A 25,433-nucleotide genomic window follows, 5' to 3' on the forward strand; every position below is an offset into this window, starting at 1 on the left:
TAAGGATTGAGACAGGTCCGTTTTCATATAATAAATGTCTGCCTGTTATACCGAATTAAGGGCCTAAATATGAGCTACGCGGTTAATCAAAAGCAGGAAGACCGTTGCATAAAAGGAATACATGTGCAGGGTTCCAGGCAGAATGGGCAGGAGAAGGGGGGTAATTTACGTTAGTGACAGAACAATGGCGGCCACTTCGTGTGCGCATGGCCCGTTTTGGTCGTGTCCATAGACTACTTCTCTTTTCTACATCGTGGTTTTACATCAGTGTAGTAAGCACCTCGCTTGCTACTTAGCCATTCTTCCAGCGTCTCCGCGAGACGTTGGGGACGTTTAACCGAAGTGTTGGAATTGCCCGTAGGCGGAGACAGTGTGCAGCAGTTGTTCGACTCAACGGAAGAAGAGTTCCAGGAGTTCATGGATCTTGTTGCCATGGCCGGAGATCAAGTTCAGGAGATGAGATTGAAGAAAGCCCTGGAACTGTGGACAGGACGCGATGGTAAATTAAGAACTACTGAACTTAGGCAAAGGCCAAAGGCTTTCCTCTTGCCGGTATTTTGCAATGCGAAAGGTGCCAATCCAAGGTCAGGTGTCCAGTATAACATGGTGTTTGGGTTGTCATAGCCACTTAAACAATGTCTCACGCTGCCGCAAGAAGATATAGAGCCAGTCGGTTGAGTTGAAAGAAGTTGAACCTAAAGCTTACCAAGTGATGTGTAGTAGTTGAAGTACCAAATGCTCAGGTACCACATTATGTAGATTTAAAAGCGCTAATATCCTCTACAGGCCACATTCTAGCAACGCTGCTTGAAAATATTCGCACAACATGACTGCAACATGAAAACCGCAACTTTCGACATAGGGGCAACGTTATGGCGACATTTAGGCAATATTGGCAAGAGGCTGGCGGATTTATTTGCGCGCTGTTTACTTCTTCCTTTATTTTTTTTTTTGCTTCGGAACACAGATGCACGCAGACTGGTAGCGCTCGTACGCCGTAGGGAGCCGACTTGAGCTCCGCAAACCTCCGGTTAACTTACTGTCGCGGGGCTAGAGGAGACTGCTTCGGTATCCGGTATGAATATACAGGAACCTCTATTTGCGAGCAGGATGGAGCACATCCTAAAGGACAAAGTGTTCGGGCATGCTCATTGAGTGTAGCAGGGGCTACAACGTTTGCAGCGGCGAACAGGATGCATCTTTGAAGGTAGTTCTTCCATCTGCAAAAGTCAAGTGCACTCAACAAGATTATTGGCATCCCTTTCTGTCATGTACTGATTGTTTAATTCAGGCTTTCGTCTCTGATGTAATCACCTACTGTTTGGAGCTGTAAAACCAGTACGTTTCGTCTGTGGGTAGGAGTGTGGTCGTAAGTGTATTACGCAGTGTAATATTACTGGAAAGTCAATACACAACTTTCAGGAAATGTGGAGAGGCAATGTTCCCAATGTTCCAGCGTTGCTGTGCAACGTTGCCTGAACATCGGTGAATGTCAAGAAATGTTGCGCTAAGTTCTAAAAATGCTGCAGGCGCGTTCGGCCGCAACTTTGCTCAATCGTCACCCCGCTACGTTCCTTGAACATTGCTGAGTGTCAAGTAATGTTAGTCCACTTTTCATCGTGTTGCAGGAACATTATGAAATGTTGCTGAAAGTTTGCGCCACATTGGACAACATTCGCAACATTGCTGCAACCATGAGGCCAGAATACGTGCTACCAGAGGCGAGGAACGAAATTGCCGAAATAATTAGCAGACGACAACCACAAGGGATATCGTCTGCTTATATTGAAAGGCAGTGAAATCCCATTTCGCGGAGGTATCACTACGTGCCAAAGCGACACGTCGCCGTCTGGGGAGCTGCGACAGCACTGCGCTTCGCAGCACCGCCATCTTGGCTGTTTTTACTAGGGGAATCGCACATATGGCGCTATAAGATTGGGTTGCGGTGCTCAATCACTTCGATATTTACCATGATTGAATACCACCTGCATTGAGTAATGAGCCAGTAAGTAAATTGAGCTACCGGCGTGAGTAGACTTTTACAGGGTAAGGTCCTGTATATTTGTACAGTAAGGCACTGAAGTGCGGAGGTGGCCATGCAGAAAAGCGAAGGAAATGACGGTAAATAACTTTTGCATCGGTATCAGCCATTTCAGAAGAAGAAAACGCTGGGTAGTTCAAAGTTCCCACCCATAGACTGCGAGAGGCAGCACAGGAATTCAAATATAACTTGTTCATTTCAGTTCATAGCTATGAGTAAACAACGAGGTCACCATGTCTTGCATTCGTAAAACGTCGATGGATTGCTTAATTCCTTTCTGCCTTTTTGTCGCAATGGACTCGAAAACCAATTTTGCAAACATGAACGTGGAGCGACGCAAACTTTATACTTTATAAATATACTTTACTTGTGCTTCGAAAATTTTGCCAGTAATGTTACTTTAATATAAGTAAGATTATAATGTGGTACGTGGAACTGTATTTCAAGCACCAATGATGCCAGCTACCTAATGATTTGGATGTACATTTTCGAGGCAGTTTGAAACGTCGCAGCCTAAACTTTAAAGGAGCACTAAAATGCAAAAACAAGTACACTTCAAGATAAGTTACATGCTATGTTAGGTGCGTACTTGTTATTATAATTCAAAACTTTGATTCCGTTACGGAGCTACAATTGAAATTCTACAGATCCCTTTCTTGCTTCGGCCCTAAGCTTCAGCTCGTGCAAGAGGATCCTCCTGGGTTCCCATTCGTTGCCGATGAGACGCCTCTGTTTTCATTGCGTTTTCTTGTAAACGGTAGCGTTACGTGAACTAATCTTGTTCGAGTTGTACTAATTGAAACACATACTTTCATTTGAAAGCAAGTTATTTTTGCATTTCAGTGCCGCTTTAACCAGTTCTCGTCTGTTTCGCTTTCGTTCGACTAGTCCCTTAAGGCTGCTGTTCTAGCGGGTGACGTCTTCGTTGTCCTCCGACACAGTACCCTGCCATTTTAGTTTTGCCGGACAGGGAATAGTTTCAGTATCGTCGCCACCGTTACGTAAGAGGGAACTTATTTTACAGTCTCAAAGATGTCCATTACGGCAAAGGAGACAGAAGGGGAACTTCACCAACTACTTCGACAAGCGGATTTGCTTTCCTACCACGAGAAGTTCATCGAGATAGGTGAGTGAGCCAAAATGTGCGGGGTTGCCGCGTTCAAGAAGTATACGAGAAGGAAGCAGGACGTCCGACTGGCCACGTAATCCGACAGCCAGTCAATAATGGCACCAATGTTACTGTCACAGCATTTTTTTACATAGGTACAGTCCGCTTTCTAGACTCTTCGCTATTAACTCTATGATTCGCAGATGACATTTCCCAATCCCAGAATAAAATAGCAGGGTTGACCAGCTTGCCAGCGAATGCCGACCTTTTTGATGCCGGGCGAAATTTGTCGCCTTTCGTCGCACAGTCGCTCCATGGAGGCTGGCTGTCGAAAAATGACCTTTCGTCATGTACAATGCGTGTGTATGACGACTCTTGAAAAGCGTCACAGATGTTTAACCAAAGTGCCTCAATTGCCCTTAGGCAGGGAGAAAGTGCAGGAGCTTCACGACCACCGAGAATTCCAGGAGGCCACAGACCGGGTAGGCATGACCAGAAAGCCGCTTCACGTGAAGAGGTTCAAGAATGCACTGGAACGATGGAAAAATGATGCAGGTAAACGATATATCACTAAATCTGGAAAGATGACACCATGATCACACGCACACTCCATGGCATACCACGGTATTGTTCACGCAGGAGTATAATAGCACAGAAACAGCCGGTAACGTTTGATCCAGAAGAAATATGCAAAGCAGTCCATAATATCTTGGTAGCATTTGATATGTGCTGTTCACGTGAGGTTCCATATTTAGCTCATTGATCCAGGTCCTCTTCACTAACGATCTCAAACCAAGAAGCGGTCTCATATGAGACATCGAGAAGGCGCCCAGGTGCCCGAATACGCCCTTTTCCGGTCTTTGTCTGGGGCATGCTGTGCAACAAAGAAAGCCGAGCGGCGACCACAGCTCGTCTGTCGCACGAAAGAGGGGCATCTGGGGTCGGATCCACAAGCGCTAATACCCAAAACGCAATGTCACACACAATCTGGATCGGTCCCCAATACTGGTCGACGCTGGGCCGTCCGCACTTCACGTTAGTGATTTTAGTTTTCATTTGCACAATACCCCCTGAAATTTGAAATTAAAGGAAAACATTGGTTCGGGATGCCTACTTGAAAGAAATTCACATTAATGCAAATACGACTTCATCTGTTTCGGCATTTGTCGATGTTGTTTTCTTCGTGCGGGACACCGTCATCGCCGCCATCTCGCCAACCCGGAGCCTGCAGTGCGAGAAGCGAGAAGGCGACGGTGAAAAGAAGCCACTGGCGCCTGCGCCAACCTTCCTTGAAGTGTGTGATTATGTTCGCGAACGGGGGACAAGTGTCTGTGTTGTCGATCTCTGTCGCCCAGACTCGCTTTGTCCGCCACTGAGGGAGATCACAATCGGTGCCTAATCACCATTGTGCGCGATGTGGATCCTGCATCAGTTTTGGGTATATGATGCGCTAAGACGTCACAGCCTGCGACGCGCGCACGACGGCACCGTAAGCACGATTCACAAGGCTACAGTAGTGGATGGGTACTCCCTTTGATGAGGAAGAGGAAGTTGCTCGTTTCCTGTCACACGCAACCAGCAGAGAACCAGGCAACGAGTGCGAGACTATGTTTTCACTGTGGTAACGATGTCGAAAATCTGCAATCGTGCCAATAATAGTCGTCCCGTTAGAAGAAGTCGTCCTGTAGAAGGAACTTGAAGGCACAAGTGATGCACACAACCTTCATCTGTGCTGAGGTGATAAGCATAGAGTGAGAAGTTACCCGTCAAAAAGAACTCGTTACAAGATAAGTTACCGTGTGAAAAATGTAACTACACGTGCATTAATAACGAAGTTCCTCAGCCTGAAACGTAAGTGGAAGTTACTGAGTTACTTTAAAAAAAAAGAAGAGTTACTTTCATTTTTTTTCAATACAATTCAAATTACTTACAAGTTACTTCCAAGTTACTTCTGACACAAAATAGTATTACGCAGGTGCGGTGGGCGTAAGCAGTTGAGTTAGACCCTGAGTTGCCTGTGGAGGGGTGCAACACGATTAGATCGTTTTTGTTTATGTCCAACAATAGACCTCTCAATGTTTGTAAACAAATGACGTCATAGTGTCCGACAGCAGCACATATTTGGTAGAGTTCAACTACGCTAGAATATAGAATTGAACAAGGTCGCGCCGGAAAGCCACGATCTTGAGGTCATTACGATGGTCCTGAAAGAGTTGAGGATTGGGCTAGTTGGTATTGAGACATCTGAACTTAGAGAGCAAGAAACACGGACAGAGAACGGATGAACAAACAGGACGGGCAGTAACTACGTTTATGGAAGAAAATTAGCAAAAAAGAAACCACCTTCATAGCACACGTGTCACCGTTCACCAGTTCTGAGCACACCGGTTCTGAAGAAGATCAGTTCCTTTTCGGTTGAAGGTACACAAGATGTGCTTACGCACGCATCTTAATGGGTACTTCATATTTTCTGCTTCTATTATTTCCCTCGTTAGTTTAGTCTTGTTTCTTGCGATGATATGGCAGTTTCGATAGATGGGTTCACATCCATGAGTGTTACAATGATAAGCCAACCACCCTCTTTTTTCTTGTTGTTTACATGATTTCAGTATTCACGCAAGCCATCATTACTGCATCGCCCTGTTTGACCTGTATAGCATTTTCCACAAGTGAGTGGTAACTTATACACCAGCTAAGTAGCCATCAAGATGCGAGCGTAAGCACACCTTCTATATCTTTAACCGAAAAGGAACTGCTCTTCCTCAGAACCGGTGTGCCCAGAAACGGTGCGCCCAGAAACGGTGCGCCCAGAACGGTGGCACGTGTGCTATGAAGGTGGTTTCTTTTTGCTGATTTTCTTCAATAAACGTAGTTAGCGCCCCCCCCCCCCCCCTTCATGTCTGTTTCCCCGTTCTCTGTCCGTGTTTCTTGCGCTCTCAGTCCTGGAAGGGAGGCAAACTTCGGTCCTACTTTTCTTTCAATGGGAAGCAGCGAACAAGTGCCCGTTCGTGGAACCCAGCCCTCTCCTTCCGATTTGTTTCGGTTTCAGTCGATCTACCAACGTTGTGATGACGTTTCTCTGGTTGTGGTTGAAGTCTATTTGAGCGCTTTGCATCTTACTCCCTGTAGGCGCGCAATGGTTCAGTTTCATTTCAATGACAGCTTTCTTCCTGAATACCATACAGTCATTGATTGAATGTCACGTTTTATGACAAAAAAAAATCATGAAGGAACTGGAGAAAAAGCCAGAAAATATGTGGACGCGAGTGAAAAGGAATTAAAAGTAACTTGGAACTTAACTTACTTTGGCAAAGTTACCTAAAGAAGTAACGAGTTCCTCTGAAAGTTACCACGGCGCAAAAGTACCGAGTTAAGTTACAAAAAAAAAAAAAAGAACTTAGTTACAGTAACGAGTTACCTCGAACTCTGGGGATATGTCGCAGGGCCTCTCTAATGGTGCCTTTAACAAACACAACGGTCTTTATTCTCACGGCGTTATTTCGCGGGTTATTGGTACCCGATCTCAGTCAGCATTTCCATAATCTTACTTTTTCTTTTTTAATATTCCGAGCAATTCCTAAAAATGAACGTCATTTACAGGCGCAACGCCGTATGCTCCGCTAAACGAATCACAACGTGAGCTTCACGACCTCCTTGAACGGGCGAAGCTTCTCTCCTACTACGGCAGGTTCATCGAAATAGGTGAGAGTGGATAGTCCTGGTGCACCTGATACCGAACGCCAACGTACATCGCTCTAGGCTGTTGTCGCGGGACAAGATCATTGGCTTTCCTAAAGAACCTATTCTCAGATGTATTTGGCACGTTGGAAACACGAAAGATAGTGACTAAGGAGCCAAGGCTTTCTGTGAAGATAGCGTTCCTCTACATAGTACTGGACAGCTGTTTCCACCTTCTTGGGCCTCCTCAGCCCAACAAGGTCGAAACAGCTGTCCAGTACTGGCATGGCGACGTTTGACTTACAAACATATGCTATAGGTGCAGTCAAAGAGCTCTGCCTATATGTTTCCCTAGTATACTTCACTGGCTTTGCACTGGGCTTTCAGTGATGAGTTAGCTCACCCTGACTGGAGAAATCACGTGTTACATGTCCTTCTGACGCCATCTGCTCAAACGTTGCCTGCATACTGCTGAGAAGCCCCAAGAAAGTGGAAACAGCTGTCCAGTACTGGCGTGGCGGCGTTTGACTTACAAACATATGCTATACGTGCAGCCAAAGAGCTCTGCCTATTTTTTTCCCTAGTATACTTCACTGGCTTTGCACTGGGCTCTCAGTGATGAGTTAGCTCACCTTGATGAGAGGAATCACGTGTTACGTGACCTCCTGAAGCCAAGGTAACGGCAGCATTCATTTCGCGAGGTGAAATATTTACACTTTAGTGCGTCTTTAATTGTAGTATTGGAATTACCCTTAGGCGGGGACAATGTGTACCAGCTTTACTACTCCACGAAAGAAGACTCTCAAGATGTTGTCCGCCAGGTAGGGATGGCCAGGAAGCGCTTTCACGTGAACCGATTCAAGAGAGCACTGGAACAGTGGGTACAGCATGCAGGTAAATGAAAAATCTGCAAACGCGGGGAAGGACCCCATTTCGGCCCACTCCGCGTTATTTTTCACAGCGATGCGCGTAACAGCACAGGCCAGGCCGGTAAATCTTTCTTCGTTGATTCGAAAGTGATAGCACTCTTTTTAAACCTCGGATATTCTGATAGTGGTTGTCGTACATGTCAAGAACATCGCAGTATCGGGGAACGATTAGCTCAGTGACACCCGCATCTATCACCTTCATGAAAAGTGCAGGCAGGTCACGCAAAAAGTCAGAAGCGAGCGTCAGTAGTCATTGAATAACTGCCTCACTATCGTGTGTTTCAGCCAATGCAACAGTGCTTCGGTCCTTTTGATGCTGAGGGCTTCTGCAGATTTTTTTAAAGATAAAGTGAGAGATGAGAAACAGCTCCGGCTGAGCCAACTTTTTGAGGTTATAAAGCTCAAAGCGAACTAGCACATTTGAATACCTTTCTGCAATATCAACGTAAACCGACCTGCGTTGCTTTCGAGGAAGTTGGTAAGCACAAACCCACTCTACATAGCATATATGCAGCAAACATTGTGTGTGCAATGCGAACGAAAAACTGTCTGCAAGAAATCGCGAATTGATTTTATTGGCCTTAGTTTTCGTTGGCGTGATCTGAGGTCATACCATACAGTATATAGCCGGGTGCCTACGCAGCTCACGCCGTTAAATTTATGTCGTCCTCAGGCATATTACAGTTAATAGTCTAGAGAACATTATGCAGACATGGTAGCAAATTATTCTCAAATATAGTTGAGTTCCTAGTCAAGTAGACGCGGGTAGAAGGTAGGATCACTCAAGCCGAGACGTGCCCATATTTGACGATTCCTTCCTTTTGGAGTGCTTTGAGGACGTAACACTGACGAGCCTGAGAATGTTTCATACGTAAGAACTTGATCCTCAGTAGTACAGTAAAGTAATACGCATTCTTAGGCTTCCGATAGTGAAAATGCAGTTACAATATCATCACCATCGCATATGCCGCGTCTGCAATTATCCACGACAGAATAGGAACCTACATGTGCGTGCGAACACGCGTTACCTAAAGCACATCAAACACAAAGGACATATTTAAACGCTCAGAAAATACATCGCCGTGCACCGCGAATAGAGCGTGTCTAGTCCACTTGTACTCTGCCAAGTCGTTTATTTCGATCCATAGTTTCTAATCTTCAACGTAGACAGACACGTTACCAAACTATCTGACACGGCAGAACCGAAACAAAACCATGGTAACCTTGCTGTAATTTATCGCTGCCGTCCTGTCACTTTTCAGGTACATGCGATTCTGGCACACCCGCGCAGAAGTCAGCGCAAGACGACCACTCAATAGCGGTGGAGAAATCTCCTGAGACTGAGAATATCAGGACTGAGATGCATCGTTCCATTGACAGGAGAGATGTGGACCGAGTGACAGAGTGTCTGCAAGCAGAACCGCGACTGAAGATGTGGCTTCATCCAGAGACAAAAGAGTCAGCTATGCATCGAGCAGTGGAGAATAACGCGTTTCAGATCTATGCGTTGCTGCTGTCGCAGAAGTGCAAATTCAAGAGCACTGCCGAAAGCGATTGTCTTTGCTGTTTGAATCCGCTCCATATATCCGAACTCGAGCGACAAGAAAATTTCGCAATCGAACCCACAGGATCTCATATCAAGTACCTCAAGAGCAAGTCGAAGAGCATAGCCGATTGTGACGGATTTGACGATATTCTGGACAACTTGTATCGTGCCCTCGACAGCATTGATTTACTCAAGCCTGTTTTGAAAGTAGCTTCAAGGGCCCCTTATTTGAGTATTCGCTTCGACTTTGAGCAAAAGCATGTCCAGTGCATGGCAGGCGGCTTAAAAGATGTCCTTGGCTTAACTCGTCAAGAAAAACAAATCGTCTATATCGGAGCCAATGAACTTGAACCATCAGGCGCCTCGAAAGATCGCGCGAAGGAAGTCGCAGGGACACTAATCCACGAACTGTGTCATTTGGCTGTTTTTCTTGTATACGGAAATGAAGGAAAGCCGTACCGGAGCACGGATACAGTGAGCAGAGAGCGCTACGCAGACATCGTCAACGATGTCAGAGGAAGAAAGGGCGACTTACATAAAATCTTACAATTGGCACTTCATGAGAATGTCGAAGAAGAATTAATAGTTCGAATACCCCATATTCTTGCTCTTCTTCCTGCTGAAGCCAACACTGTTCTGGAGCAGCAAGTCCAGAAGCTCTACGAATTCTACAAGGACAAGGTCGTCGAAGATATGAAGCAGTGCATACGAAACGGCTGTCCCATAAAGGACATTGAGATCATCAAGGAAGAAAATGGAAGATTAGGGAAGGCATCCTCGACGGAGCAACTTGGAATAGAATTTGAGGCGGGCCTTGATGAGTCTATTCTACAACGCGAGCCGCTCCTTATCCTTATAGCATCAAATATAACTTTGCTCGAGGTAATGGTGAACGACCTCCTGAGATGTGCAACAGTTTCGTACCTATTTCTCGAGGCATCGCGTTTGGGGGAGAGAACGAAGGACGTACTACGCCTGAATAAGTGCGAAGTTTTGCTTGTACCGTGTGACAGCAAAGGTGACCTCAGGAGGATTCTCCAATTCTGGGAAGAGCTGCATGACGTCACTGGCACGAAAATAATTCTGCTGACGTCAGAGGGCAACCTGGAGCACTGTTTCCAAGAAGTTGAAAAGACCTCATCACATGACAGCAAACTTTACATTGACGTTATACACAGCGCCACTTTTGAGAACGTCACTTCCAAGTGCAAGAGTGATGTTATTCGGAATTCACAGATAGCTCTTCAGTCTTCGAACGCACAGACATACATTCATCGCATTCTGGATATCGATAGCTTCCTGAAAATTTGTCAGGAGGACACGTTTCTGACACTCTGCAGGGAAAAAGTCTTATTTTTAGGGCCGCGACTACAAGAACTTCCCAAAAATATAAGTGAGTGCTACATTGAGCAAAAGTGTGGAAAGTCTGTTGAAGTTGACTTGCACAAGATCACAGGTCGTTGTCAGGACGACGCTTTCGCTGTCTTCGGCTGTTCCAAGGAAAATCTCCACTCATTTCTACCTGCGGGTCTTACTGTGAAACGAATGAGCGACTTGGACAAGTTCCAACAAATTGTAATTCTGGAGAGTGACCGTGAATACGATCTCCTTGTTGAGCATGAACACTACACGGGGAGGACAATCCACCTCCTAGAATTTCAGGAACAACGGTTTATATGGAAAAAATCAAACGGTGCTGTAAGCCACCTTCCCATGACCGGGGAAGAAATTTACTCCGCGAATTCCCTGCTTAAAACAAATGAAAAAGTCATCCTTGTGTCTGGAGACCCAGGAATGGGGAAAACCGTCCTGGCAACGCAACTTTGCAGAGAAATCAAGAAAGCGGACAAGAAAGCATGGGTACTTTACGTCAGTAATTACCCGAACACGCAAGAAGCGATTGAAATGTTTAATAAAGGAACTGGTGGCATCAACTTCAAGCAATTCGCGAAGTTATGTTGCGTGAAGACAAGCGGAGAAGAGTTTCAACTGTTCCAACAAAGTGTCACTAAAGGAAGTCCGTTTAACGTCTGGGTCATTTTCGACGCCCTTGACGAAATTCATGAGGCAAGTAGGAAAACGATTATTGATTTCACGAAGCTTTTGGCGCAAGCAAGACTATTTAAGGTATTGCTTTTCACACGCACTATCTGTAGAAATCCTACTGAAGACGAAATGCACTCGGTAGCTTTCCGTATGATTCCGTTCTCCGGCGAAGATCAAGCTCAGTTTCAGAACAAATATGAGAAATACGCTCGTCAAATACAACCATCTGTGCCGAACATAATGATCGATGACAAGACTTCCCAAGGGATCCTTTATCACGTTAGGGCAAAAGCTGACTACCTTTTAGGAAATCCTCTCATTCTCAAGATGGTGACTGAGGTGGAGCAAGGAATAGCTTCTGACTCCGATTACTGCGAATTGGTGCAGCGTACGTGCAGCTGCCGTGATTGCTATACCCCTCTGTTGGTGTACAGATTGTTCATCGAGTACACATACCTGCGGTATCGCAAAGAAAAAAAGTGTGAAGATATAACAAAAGACGCAAACAAAGTTGATGACGAGAGGTTGAAGAAGATATTTTACCACGATCACGAGCTCCTAGCACTGAAGGCTGTTCTTTCCAAGGACGATCTCACGAGACTTCTAAGTGAAAGTGAAAGCAGTCTCCTGGAAGACAGAGGGCGACTAACGATGGAGGTCAAAGAGAACAAGCAAAAACACGGCCTAATACAGGAGCTGAGGAATGGTCTCCCACGTTTTGTGCACCACATCTTCGCCGAGTTTTTCGCAGCATATTCGATCTTCAAGAGGGTAAAACAGGCGAATGATAAAGGGGACGAAGACGTGGAACTCATCGTTTCCGGCATGTACGGTGATTCTACCCATGACGGCATGTTGACCTTCTTGGATGGATTCGCAGCGGAGGGACACGCAGTGCATTGCAGTATTATGAATAACGACATTGAAAATCTTAAAGCATCTGCACCAAATTGGTCCCATCTAGACGATATCGAGAGAACACCTCTCCATGTCGCTGCGCTGCATGCTAATCAAGATATCTTAAAGCTTCTTGCTTTTAACGAAGTGCTAACACAGAGAGATATGCTGGGGATGACACCTCTCAGGTATGCTGACCAGATGCGTTCATGGGAAACACTAGACATCTTCTGTGCTCGTATTGGTACTTCTGCTACGAACTGGTCTGATGAAATTCCAACAGCGGCCAGCAACATTACGACTGAAACCGAGCTTTCGAGATCAGTTTTAATGATCGTAATCGGCAAGCGTCTTAAGGGGCTTTTATCTGTGCTGCTTAAAATGTTTTGCAAAAATAAGATGTGCCCTACCGAGACTTGCCCCAAGAGAGAGATTCAACATTCCACAAAAAACGTGCGCCCTTCAGCAGCCACCGTACATATCCCGATGGATATTGATCGCATTAGGGATAAGGAGCAGCGTACCCCCTTGCATGTCGCTGTCAGGGTTGGCGAACTTGATATTGTCGAGGTACTTCTGCCGTATTCCTCACTAAACGTACGCGACATTTATGGCATGACTGTGTTTCAGAGTTGCGCTTATGTCGGTCATACAAACGTCCTGAGGCATCTACTTCCTCTAGCGTCAGCCCATGATTGGTACGTATCTGACAACACGGTTTCAGAACAAAAGTGGGCAGCTTTATACGTAGGGAATCCTGATGCTGCAGAACTTCTAATCCCTCATTTCTTGACCCGAACATCTATTAAAGAGGGCCTGTTGTATGAGAATGTTGTTTCAGGGAACGATGGAGTGACGAAGGCTATTCTTCCTCACACTGATGCAAGTGGTCGTTATATGCCCTACGGCAGACCGACTTTCCAAGCATGCGTTGGCTGTGCTGACATAGATGTCGTGAGACTAATGCTTCCTTACACTGACTTGGATGGAAGTGACGAACGTGGTACAACTACGCTTCGCATAACTGCTGACGACATAGTTTCATGGGACAGACATCGAACGTGTGATGTTGACATCGCGAAACTGCTAATTCTTTATTGTGACATCGACTTTCTTGACATGGACGGCAAGACGGCTCTGAGGATGTGTATAAAGTGTAAAGACAACTTTCCCGTTTTTAAGCAAGTGCTTCTTTACATGTTAGTCACGTGTCGTTCTATAAGTCAAGTAATGTCAGTCCATTATGTTGCAAAAGCAGGAGAGGAGGATATCTTAAACTCTCTTATCCCTTACACTCGGATTAACGCTCACGATGAGAATGAAAGTACGCCACTCGCTCATTGCTGCTCTCATGGATACTTGAGAGCGGCGAAGCTGCTGCTTCCCCTTACAGCAGCCGATTTCGGCTCATTGATGATGGCCAGGTCATTAATTTTAGGGATGTCGGCATGGGAATATGGCATTGTTGAGTTGCTGCTCCCGCATTCCTTGAAACGTAGCGTTTATGGTACGTTGGCTTTTTACATCGCATCATGGTATAAAATTCTGACGGAATTTAGTCAGACCCACGGTCAAGCCAGCCTTTATAAAGCAGTGACGGCTAAGAGCGTTACAGAGATCGAGAATGTGTGGGATTTCTTGACGGACTCTCCTGATGTGTGGGTTCGGAGAAAGATGGCTGCTACGGTGAAGCAAGCAATCACGGCTGCGACGAAAATGTTTCTGCCCCATGTTGATGTAAACGTTCGTACAACCGAGAAAATGACGATGTGGCTTGAAAGTGTATGTCAAGGTCACTGGCCACTGGTGCAGATCTTTCTGCCTTACACAGAAACGCGTGATAGCGACATCAGTCAGAACACGCCGTTAGTGTTGAGTGCTATGGAAATGTCAAGTGCCATTAGAGAATCATCGGAGGCAGAAGATAAACGAAATGTGAAAATGAACAATGAAGGGATCCAAATATTAAAGCTGCTGATCCTGCACTCTGATTTCGGTGGATGGGACGCAGATCGGGCTCTGCCACAAGGAGGGAGCGTCGTCAATCTTCACTTAATGAAGTCTCTCTGCTCGCATTCATCTGTGAATAAGCTCGTATTTCCTCATTCGCCACCCGCTTCTCGTAGTATAAGCGTAGCAGAGTTCATCGAGTGCCTTGCAAGCATTGAAGAGCAGGGTGTTCTAGACTATGTGATCACTTGCACTCGTATTAATGCTCGGGATGAAAATGGATACACGCCGCTCGATCACTGCTGCTCTCATGGATACTCGAGAGTGGCGAAGCTGCTGCTTCCCCTTACAGTAGTTCATGTTGTCTCACCCCCTGTGGTCCTGCCATGGATCTCATGTAAACTTGCAGGGGCATATGACATTGTTAAGTTGCTCCTCCCGCACTCCTTGAAACGTAGCCTTTGCAGTACGTTGGCTAAAGGCATCGGAGCACTGTATGAAAGTTTGATGAAATTGCGGCATCTTCTTGCTCAAGCCAGCCTTAGGGAGTGTGTGAGTGACGAAGATATCGCGGTATTGTGGAATATGCTTCTGCTACATATTCATGTAACCATACAGACATGGGCCGCTGCTGTGACGAAATTGTTTCTGCCCCATGTTGACCTGAACTTTCGTACAACAATGGAATCGACGCTGTGGCTTCAAAGTGTGTACCGAGGTCACTGGGCAACGGTGCGGCTCTTTCTGCCTTACGCAGAAACACGTGATAGCGACATCAGTCAGAACAAGTCGTTACTGCTGAGTGCTTCCAAGGTGTCAAGTGCCACCTCAGAGTCATCGCAGGCAGAAAATAAACGGAATGTCGAAATGAACTTCGAAGATAAGAAAGTATTAAAGCTGCTTATCCTCCACTCGAACTCCGGCACACTGCGTGCAGATCGGGTTCTGCCACACGACGGGAGCGCCATCAACATTGAGGCGATGAAGATGTTACGCCCGCATATATCGATGTCTCGATTTGCTCCCTGGAGGAAAAGACTGCCATGCATAACCCTATAATGCTGGGAACTTTGACCATTTGAAAACCGTGCAGCGCCATTCATTGGTCAATGCTGTTTACGCGCGCCTTGTCTGTCTTTGTCGTACCGGTGGTGGTAGCGTCATAAAACGTGGCGATCTGCCGCACCAGGCTGGCAAATGATCGTCTTCCTCTATTGGAGCTCACATCTGCTCGTGAAACTAAATAAGCTTTATAGTACTGTGGTGCCATTCTTGGGTGCTACCGTTTCTTGTGGTATCATCTTTACTTCTCCGATGTCCTGCACCATTTTCCTGCTTATTAATGTGACATCTTGCAGCGGATGTTAATGTGTCCAACGCGATCTCTGTTGTGTTGCTTGCAAATTATTTAGCAACAACCTGAATAAACCACGCTCTTGGTCCTAACAACGTTTAATTACTGATGGCATAACCCTTGCTGGTGAAACAGCGCCTGAATGGAGCCAGATTCACGAGATCATAGCGTTTAACCATCTCGCAGTGTGATATCAGCAGTACGAATATAGAATTCATAATATTATAATAACATCATAATAATGATCTGTAACTATATCACGATGATATTTGGGTTGTATGTATCGAGACCGTAAGTCTATCATGTGCATTTTTCGGCAATAAACATTGTTAGCCATGCTCCTGTTTCCCCGACGTAGTCTTTTTAATCTAGACTAAATCTTCTTGTTAACGAGCCTTCCGGAGCTTCCACTATCACTCACAATGGAACATTTTCGCCAACAGAATGAAACAAACAAGAAACACTTTATTTTAATAGTACTCAGAAGGGCGTTTCTTCGCGGAACATGGTTCATGCTTAATGTAAAACCCTGAGACTAGGGAACACGAAAGGACAGACGCAACACGAAGTCTCAAACACAGCTGCAGATTTTACTTCACAATTATATAGAATTATATACACAAACAGAGGAAAGAGGACAACCATCTGAGGACAAAATATGAGGTCAGTTCGGGAGAACGAGAAGTCTGCTCACGGCTGGACCGAGGATTGCGGATGCGTTGCTGACGCAGTTCCCACAAGAGGTTATGCAAGGATCTCTCTCAAAAGCCCTCTCACAGCTTGTTGACCGTCGCGGAGAAATTTCGAGTCAACCTTGTTTTCAAGAACAACTTCCGTCTTGCTCGCCTCATGCCTTTCGCGAAACCTGAAGTTACGTGCAAGAATCACAGGAACAAATTCGTCCCCTGTTCTTCAAACGTTGTTTATCAGACCCACTAGCTTGTGGTTTCTGTTATTTTGGCCAGACAAAACGTTGCTGAAATGATCGTCTGAGGGAGCATTCGCTAAAAGTAAGAAATAAAGCTTCATCATTCCGAGAATCGCGGAACACTCTCCCTAAATTCGGCTATACCTGCATATCCCATAGGTGCAATGAATTGCACCACACCTTTCTCTTGTATCTCAATAAACCCAGTGTTGCCAGAAAATGTCCATGCCCGGACGAACGGATGAAACCCCTACGACATTTTGATACCAAAATCGCGCCTCTAGAACCACAATTTTTTGCATGACCAACCTTGGCTTTTTCGCTTTTCTTCTACGGAGTAACGGCTGGACGTACGTCTCTGCTTGCAAATATCTACGAAACGCTAAGGTCCCCCAAAAAATGTCCAGCAAGGGACGTCAAAATGAAAGATTCTACTCCAAACTGAGACGAAGAACGCCTCCCAAAGTACCCAGTCAACACCGACTGTTGGTGGAACGTAGAATCAACGTTGTCTAATGTTGACTAATGTTGAACAATGTTGAATGTAGAATCATAACGCTGAATCAACGGTGTTTCAACAGTACCTGGTCAATGGCGAATTATTGAACGTAAAGCCATGAGCCACTCAACTGTAGATATACGCAGCAAATATTTTCGCTGATTTTACATTGTACCTTCAACATATTGTCAACCTTTATCAAGAGTGGAAAAGTCGTTTCTTCTTCAGTGCGCATCCAGTTGTTTCGCACTGTATTTTATTCCTACATTCTATTCTACCGGTCACGTGTAGAGTAAATCCTGTATGACGTGGTATTTATATCACTCATGCTGCCATTAATAATAATATTTATTTATTTTATACCCTCATCGCCATACACTTTTTGACCATATGTTTGTAAACGACTCATCACCAATCGCACGTATTCAGTAAACAATGACGAAAAATATTTTACCTTTTCCACGACATTATTATGATCAGTCAGGGAGGTAGAGGAATATAACAAGAAATCAATTTCCCAACAAGCGCGAGCCCAGCGCAACCACGTCTGCCTTATCGCCATCGACATTCTCCAACCGCCGTTTCAAACAGTCTAGACTGGCGAGTGGAGAGGCACGTCGGATCGCGTCGCCGTGGCAGTTCGTACTTTAAAGTACTACGTATTTTAAGCATTTAGCACCGGTTGCCTGCTTGTGCTTCTGCTTTTTTTTCTTTTTGCTAAAAGCTGCGTGTATAGCGTTAGGATCGGTAGTTCAAGACAGCGCTGTAACGATAACGTTGCTTTCCAACTAAAGCTTTTTGTCGTGCGTATGCAATGTTAGATTTGATGAGCAGCACAACGAACCACTTCCCTGATGCTGAGGAACCAGACCCCGAGGCACAAAACAGCTGGATGAAAGAGGAGGAGATCCTCCACTTTGTTTGTGTCTTTGTATTTGGTTGCCAAGACTGAGGGATATGTTGCCTTAGCTTCCAGTGAATGAGCTCAAGTGTACTCACTTAATTTTCTCACCAGTGTAATGCACTGATTCATAAAGAGCCAATAATTGCTTTCAGAGCCACACATAGCTGCCGCATACACATCATTCTCACAAACCATCATAACCGTTGTTGTTGCTGTGTTATGTTTAGGCGTCTTTGTATAAGTTTAGCTGGCCCAAGTACGCAGAGAACAACAACAGCAGCTTTATTTTGACTTTGGAGAGTGGGGAGGTTCATCGCCAGATGCGATACTCTACCCCATTGCTGGTGGGGATGTGAGGAATGAAATAATGAACCCCTTCACAATAACGATCGAGGTCCGATGGTGTCCAGAAATGTCCAAAGAGCTTTGAGCGCAGATCGTTGCTGGGCTGGATTGGGCCAGGGAGCAAGCAATTTCGATAGCGAGAAGGGGCGAGAGTCCAGCTGACGAAGAGACTCGGAGAGTGCGGTTCCGGAGGGTTGGTAGTGGGGGCAATGAAGAAGAGTATGCTCCAGATCCTCAAGAGCACCACAGTGGCAGCAGGAGTGACAATCAACTTGTCCCAAGCGGTAACGCCACTGAGCTGTAAAGGCCACATCGAGCCGCATTCGGTGGATTAATGCAGCATCTTGACGAGAGGTGTTTCGTGGCATGCGGAAAGCGAGCGTTGCATCAACTCTGCTCAACATAGAGGAGGGCGGAGAACGTCGGTTGTCCATTGACGGGAAGACAGGGGTGTCACGATGCGTCGCAGAATGGAACGGCGGTCTCCTCTCAGCAGAACAATACTGGTCCGTTTCCGATACGACAGTGCTGCTTCTGCGGCGCTGTCGACCTGCTCGTTCCCCACGACACCACAATGGGCCGGAACCCACTGTAGAACTAGCCTGTGGCGTAGATAGTGTGGTAACGCATTAACACATCTGTGACTACGGGTGAAGATGGGCCTCCTATGCCGGAATTTTCAATTGCATGGAGTGCAGATTTGGAGTCTGTGAAGATTGCCCATTCCCGCGGTGTAAAATCAGCGATATGTTGTAGAAAGAAAAGGATGGCAAAGAAAGGAGAGTTCCGCAGCTGTGGAGGAGGTTGGATGTGAAAGGCGTCATTCGTGTACTACGGCTTCGGATGGTATGACGGATGCTGAGGCGGACTTGTTGTTTTGGGATGCGCCATCGGTATATGCTGCCGTTAACGTAGAAAACTTCTCGTCTACCAGAGCATGAAAATGGGCTAGGAGAACTTGAGGGGAGACCTGATCTCTTCTTTCCAGAAGGTTTGGAAGGCGTACAAAAGTGGGCGGTACCGGCAAAAACCAGGGGGCTTCCAGCGGTATAATGTCCTTAGCTATGAAGCGAGTTAGAGTAAGGCGAGTCCTCTGCGCTACTTCATAGATGTCGCTTTCAGGGCGGTATCCAATTTTCCCGAAGAGCAGGTGACGGGGAATGTGAGCATGCAAACGGAGGAAGTGCCGGGCCGTTTCACGTTCACGTATAACCTCATTCGGGAGTTGGGAGTTCACCAGCTTCAGCCAGTACTTGCCGTGTTTCTGCCATTCTTGGAACTCCGAGGCAGCGACGAGCAAACAGGGACAGAAGGGTATTTATGATGTTGTTGATATCCTGTGCAGAATAGGAATGATAATCTGTTCGTTTTTATTCCCTAAATCCTCCCACAGTTTTAGTATTCACGTAGATTTGTTGAAAAATCATACCGACGACAGAATGTGTCCCAGTAGATTGTTCTGCCGGTGCAACGACTTAAACATACGACAACTCCCACGTGCCTTTCGCTCCCTAGGCGGCGTACATCAGATTTGCACCAAAAATCCACTAGTTCTGTAGATTGGTATTCTGCGAGAGGTGTCCATTCCAATTCCATTCAATCCACTTTCCACCCAATATGGCGCTCTCCATGCTGGGCACGGGAACAAATAGTGCGGATAGCGTGATTGATGGCGCCTGATATTTCAAGACTCCACGGCCGACACGGCATCCTGCTGTGTTTCATGTTTTATTGGTGTGTAATCAACAAAACACTTGATAGAAATGTCTTCGCGGGTTTATTCGTGCTTCAATGCCATTCTACGCTTGTTGCTCTCAAGGCTTCCTCGCATAATTTGTAGCTCAGCGGCTCTGACGATGAATCATTCCATTAACGAGGTCCTCATCGTCTAGAATAACTCATCCAATTCAGTAAATCTTCTAAGCGCTTCCAGCATGTACCATCGTGAAATTTTGGGTCGTCCATTTGTTATCGTCCGGCGGTTTCATCGAAATCAAGACACTGACATGCTGACAGCAGGTGGCCACTGTGCTCGAAACTTACCTACCAGAGGGTTACGCCCTGAAAACATGTTAAAATGTAAGCTCCTGAAATAAAATCTGGTTTGAGAATGACTGTCTCAATAAATAAGGAAACACTTAAAAATACGTATTTTTTCTCTTTCTTGAAAACCCCTCCATCCAAGACTCTGTGTATTACAGGTATTACTTGTGTATTACGCATATTAGCGTTACAGAACTGATTTCTGAGAATGATAGTGTGTTAGCATTATAATACAAAATAACAGCATTAGTGCCCACTCGGGGGAACTCGTGCATCCTGAAACATGCGTGTCAGGCCTGGTCAGTAATGTGTGGCCTGGTCTTCTGGTTTAGGGTCTTCTGGTCCAAATTTGTCTTTCCAAAACATCATCCATATTCAATAAACTAGACATAAAGGTATGTCCCCGCACACACACTCAGTTTCTTCTCCAACACACGGCCATCACCATCAGGAAAACAGAGGAACAACATTGCTTGCTTCCTCGTCAGGCAGGAAAGAGAACAGCTCTATTGATATTGATCGTTTTCTACTGGTCCACAAAATACCGCTACTTACAAAACACAAAAGCGAAAATAACTCACCGAATCAGCGCAACAACAATGTCAGCAGAACTCGCGGCAGTGTTCTGCTCCACGAAGTCTTCCAAGCTACCTAGGTCATGGGCGTCGATAAAGTCATCGTCAGATATCTCATCAAACCAACTGGGTCTCTTAGGGATATACTTGTCTGTTTCCTTGTCATTCATCTAAAATCCGCAATGAAATATGTATTGAATAAAAAATACACGGGGGAAAACTACACGTACCGCATATGTTCCGCTGGTTTTCAACTTTATATCACACCGTGGGAACTCTTGTCGGTACTTGAAAGCCAGCTGAAACCGCAGCGAAAAAAACGCAGTTACAGGACAATAAGTATTCTTCTCTCATTCACTCAGCGCACGGACAGAGCAATGTCTGAGAACCGTGGCCACGTCTTCGCGGAACGTCTTCCCTTCCTTTCTTCCCGTTTTTTCTACGACAATGGTCCACATAACGTGTGATTAAACAGTGTCTTCATGCACAGCTCTTATCACCGTGTTATCACACTCTGCTGTAATTTCATGCAATTTCTGGAGCAGAATGTACTTACTAGCCTACCACATGGTATATTGATATATTTGCCATAGGTTCTTCTGGCATCACACTCATCATCCTCATTTACGCAATCGTTTCGGTTGCTTAAAGTGCAGCTCCGCTGCTGTTCCGAAAGTATGAAGACGTTGTGATATTCAGAACCGTGGTCCCAACTTCATTCATAAACGCACATTGCTTTCAAAATTTCCATACTCCTTCGTGAGAAATTTGAGAAAAACTACCGGGCGGCGGTTCCACTTGTGACGTCATACTTGGAACTGCGCGGATTGGATAGCCACACCTAGCCAGCTCTGCCTGGCAACCAGTTTGTGTTTACACTCCGTCATGGCCGCTGTATCGTGCTGAAACAGCTGTCACGAGCTATCGGGGACCACCGCACCGTTTTATCATGTTTCTTATAAGGAATACTTCGTCTTCGAGCACGTTCTCGTTCTCAATAGCTTTGGTGGTGCTTTCTGCACGCGCAGCAAGTCCGCGCATAGTGCGCTGCCAAAGGTGTTGAGAATGCGTAAGTGTACGTCACACGTTAGGTGTTGGGTCTTGTTGGTAGCATGAAGCACAGTGCGGGCACAGAATGTCCGCTCACGACGGCCGTCGTTGCACAACGAGGCCATCCTGCAAGGCTTGTTACAGAAGACCGGCAAAACTATCTTTGAGGCTATTAACGACAGCAATTATCACGGAACGCACCCAAAACATTCACCTTCGCCCATTGATCTCCGCCATCGCATCGACGATTTGGCGTTAGCCAAGCCACGAGCGCGGCTAAGCCAGGACGAAGCCGGGATTGGTCAGGGTTTGCCGACCACAGGACCGCCGTGCCAGGAAAATTTAAAAATTGTTTTCTTAAAAACTACAAACAAATGGGTGAAAAATTTTCACATGTATGCTCCCTGTGCGGAAACGAACGCACAGCCCAAGCATGGCTCCATTCTGTCGCAGTCGAAAATCGGCGGAGCTGAGCTTTAAATAAACGGCTGGCTGCAGCAATGCCCGCGCTGCTTTTCGTTCGTTCACTTGGGAAGCAGCCAGCGAAGAGCGCACTGCGGTGTCTGGATTATTCTCTGACATTCCTACATTGGTTGTGGGAACAGAAGGGTCCGAGTTCTATGAAGCATACAGACCTCCCCGGAATAGACTCTTTTCAAGAATCAGTCTGGCCACCTTCTAGCCGACGATATTCGGCCATATCTTTGGCACGTCGTACATGTGGTGCCGTGTATGCTAAGCGAGCGCGCGACGGCGAACGAGTATATTCAATACTCGAGAGACTTGACCAACATACCAGATGGGCTTTCCCAAAGACGTGTGGACGCCTTTTGTGAACATATAGTGCATCTGGCACGACTGGCCGCGCTAGCGAGAACAGTTATTATGCGTGTCATATATGGATTCTACTTCCATCCCTGTCGCCTTGCGGACTTTCAGATACAGTACACCATATTTTGCATGTTGTATTGTATTTCCTATGCACATTTCAAGACCAGTCGTGTATTTTATGTATTTTGAATGTGGGACCTTACCGTGTTGCATGCTTTCGCCGATGCTTCCTACTATATATTCAACGCTTTCGCCTGCAAGGTATTTATAGTTCGTCCATTTAGAATGGCAACAGAACGCTTCTGACGAGAGGTGCTTTGAAAGCCATGTATCATATGAACTTTAACCGCCAAATAGTTTGCGCACGCGCCTTGTTTCCTTCGGCGTTTCTCGCCCCACGCTGGCTGCAGAAGGGCACGCAACAACAGACTGACATTATAAATGCAGACGGACGATCCACTCATGAGAAGAGCGATGCTTCGATGAGGAAGCAGACCAAGTGACCAAAAGATCACCCCAGACGCGCTGTTCAAACAGAGCCATACCGTCCGCGCGCGGGCAACGCTTCCACCCTTGACCAAAATATGGCGGACGCGCGCGGCCAGAGCATAGTTGGCTGGCCTTAAACCAGATGGCGCCTACGTATGAAAACCCCCTATTATTAAAAGGTAACTTGCAGTCTACAAGAGATTATTGATACTTCTCCAAGACTGGCCACATCGAGATCGAGAAGCTGGAACTACCCAACCTGGAGTTTGAAAGTATCACTTCATTGAAAAACGCGAGGCCTATGGAACCAATTGAAGGTGATCCACCATTATTGCAGATGTACGCCGTGAGTGGCACCGGAAAGATCAGGAAGCTTTCAATACTATTGCTCAGACGCTTCCCAGCGGTTAGACTTAGTACGCTATTAACCAGACGACGGCGAAAGACGCCTGCGATTGTTGGGAACGAGTAAATGGAGGATGAACCCTCGGAAACAAATTGAGTCTATGGCGAGAACCTGACCTACCCAAGTGGAAACACCAGGGAACATGCAACTCTCAATACATGCAACGTCTGGAATCTCTCAGTGAGCAACTACGTGTTCTTGGAGATAACGTTGAAGACGCCGAAAGTAGTATAGGAAACACTATCTGGGAGCGATCTCTAACGTCACATGCACGTCCGCTCTGACGTCAGACAACGTTACGCGCGCGCTTGGAACTGTGGTGATGATGGCGGTGGTGGAAGGGCTCGCCGCTGTTGGTATCACAGATGTGGGCAACGTCGCAACTGACGCCCTGGGGGGATGTGCGTCCTGGGCCGACTTGTAAGAGAACTGTACAGACATATGTCTGAAAGCGTCTGAGGAAAACCCAAGAACAACCCCTGCCAGCACAGCTGGCACCGGGATTCGAACCCGGGTACCTCCCAGTCTCGACGTGACATGGCCAGCACGCTAACCACGGAGCCACGGGAACCGGTCGTTAGGAACTGTGTTTAATGGAGGGCGCCTCTACGCCCAATGACGTCATGCATGAATGACGTCGATCGTTTCACCCGATGACCCGATGCAACGCCCATCCCAGACATAGCCGCGACCACCTTTTCCTCTGCCTTCATGAGCACGTGGATTGCCCATTTTGGAGTTCCGTCCACCGTGGGGACTCACCGTGGACAGCAATTTGAGTCAGCGCTTTTTGGTGCTCTGACCACTCTAGTGGGTACGCACCGCATCGCACAACTGCCCACCACCCGGCAGCAAATGATTTGGTGGAGAGGTTCCACCACCAGCTCAATCTCTGCCCTCCCAGTCGTTGTTCTTGGCCTCCAGTCCGCTTGCAAGCATGACCTGGGGTGCACGTCATCCGAACTTGTGTGCGGGACTACGCTTCGGCTTCCCGGCGACTTTATATCCCCCAGCAAGACCTGGGGTGTACCGGACGCCACAAACTTCGTCAGCCGTCTTAGGACCATCTTCGACACCATAGTGCCCGTGCCTTCCCGCCATGGCTCTTCGGCTAAGCCAATACGATGTCCATAGCCATACGAGCCAATACGAGGTCCATCAAGACCTCCGTACCTGCACGCACGCTTTCGTACGTGTCGGTAGCGTACGCAAGCCGCTCCAGCCACCCTACAACGGCCCCGTCGTGAGTCGCACACCTAAATTTTGCACCCTCGTCAACAACGGCAAACGCGACCAGATTTCCATCGATCGGCTGAAGCTCGACTAAATGGAGTCTTCCATACTTCCCGCTTCAACCCATTTCCATTGTCCATTCCCTCTCCAGATTCTGCACCTGCCAAGCTGCGCGCTCAACTCCACTTTGTACCGGTCTTGGAAAACATCCGCTCCATCGCTTCGCATGCTCGCTAGAAGGAGGGGGGGGGGGATCCTGTGGCGGCCTAGTGCCATCGCCACCAAGGCGCGAATAAACCTGAGTCACTTCTCTTCTCATCTTTGCCAATAAAGGTTGTCTCGTCGTTCTTTCCTCCAATGAAATGTCCCAGCCCGCAGATGGTCGTGGCCTCACGATAGGACGGTTCCCGTACAACTGACTGACAGCCGCGCCAGCACAGGCACGTCTCCGACGACATCTACGAGTGGCCACATCACTCTTCCTCTCGGGTGCGGAGCGGTGCAGAGCTGGCAGATGATGTCCGCGTCCATACGTGAAGAGGAACAAGAGGGGCGACACGTGGAATAGGAACGGCCGGGCT

The 25,433-nt window shown here is 46.7% G+C and overlaps 2 protein-coding genes across 7 annotated transcripts in view; one reads left to right on the plus strand and one right to left on the minus strand.

Annotated features, from left to right (window-relative positions):
- Nucleotides 1-15,887, plus strand: part of LOC135379092 (uncharacterized) — a 31,624-nt gene extending 15,737 nt beyond the window's left edge. For all 4 annotated transcript variants that reach the window (XM_064612344.1, XM_064612345.1, XM_064612343.1 and 1 more), the window contains 6 exons: nucleotides 362-499; nucleotides 3,066-3,167; nucleotides 3,573-3,704; nucleotides 6,750-6,851; nucleotides 7,584-7,721; nucleotides 9,019-15,887. In XM_064612344.1, coding sequence (XP_064468414.1) covers nucleotides 362-499; nucleotides 3,066-3,167; nucleotides 3,573-3,704; nucleotides 6,750-6,851; nucleotides 7,584-7,721; nucleotides 9,019-15,254 — 6,848 coding nt within the window. In that variant the 3' untranslated portion in view covers nucleotides 15,255-15,887. The remainder of the gene's footprint in view (nucleotides 1-361; nucleotides 500-3,065; nucleotides 3,168-3,572; nucleotides 3,705-6,749; nucleotides 6,852-7,583; nucleotides 7,722-9,018) is intronic.
- LOC135379093 (uncharacterized) overlaps nucleotides 1-25,433 on the minus strand; it is a 41,235-nt gene that overhangs the window by 10,009 nt on the left and 5,793 nt on the right. For 2 of the 3 annotated variants that reach the window (XR_010418709.1, XM_064612347.1), the window contains exons 3-4: nucleotides 21,074-21,142; nucleotides 20,850-21,013 (exon numbers count right to left, since the gene is read on the minus strand). Coding sequence is in view for 2 of the 3 variants with exons in the window: in XM_064612347.1 (XP_064468417.1) it covers nucleotides 20,850-21,013; nucleotides 21,074-21,142 (233 nt within the window). In the remaining variant the exon portion in view is untranslated. Of the gene's footprint in view, nucleotides 1-20,044; nucleotides 20,287-20,849; nucleotides 21,014-21,073; nucleotides 21,143-25,433 lie in introns of those variants that run through there. The other variant, XM_064612348.1, reaches the window with a different exon arrangement.

This window comes from Ornithodoros turicata, chromosome 1, assembly GCF_037126465.1.
Source record: "Ornithodoros turicata isolate Travis chromosome 1, ASM3712646v1, whole genome shotgun sequence".
Taxonomy (NCBI): Eukaryota; Metazoa; Arthropoda; class Arachnida; order Ixodida; family Argasidae; genus Ornithodoros; species Ornithodoros turicata.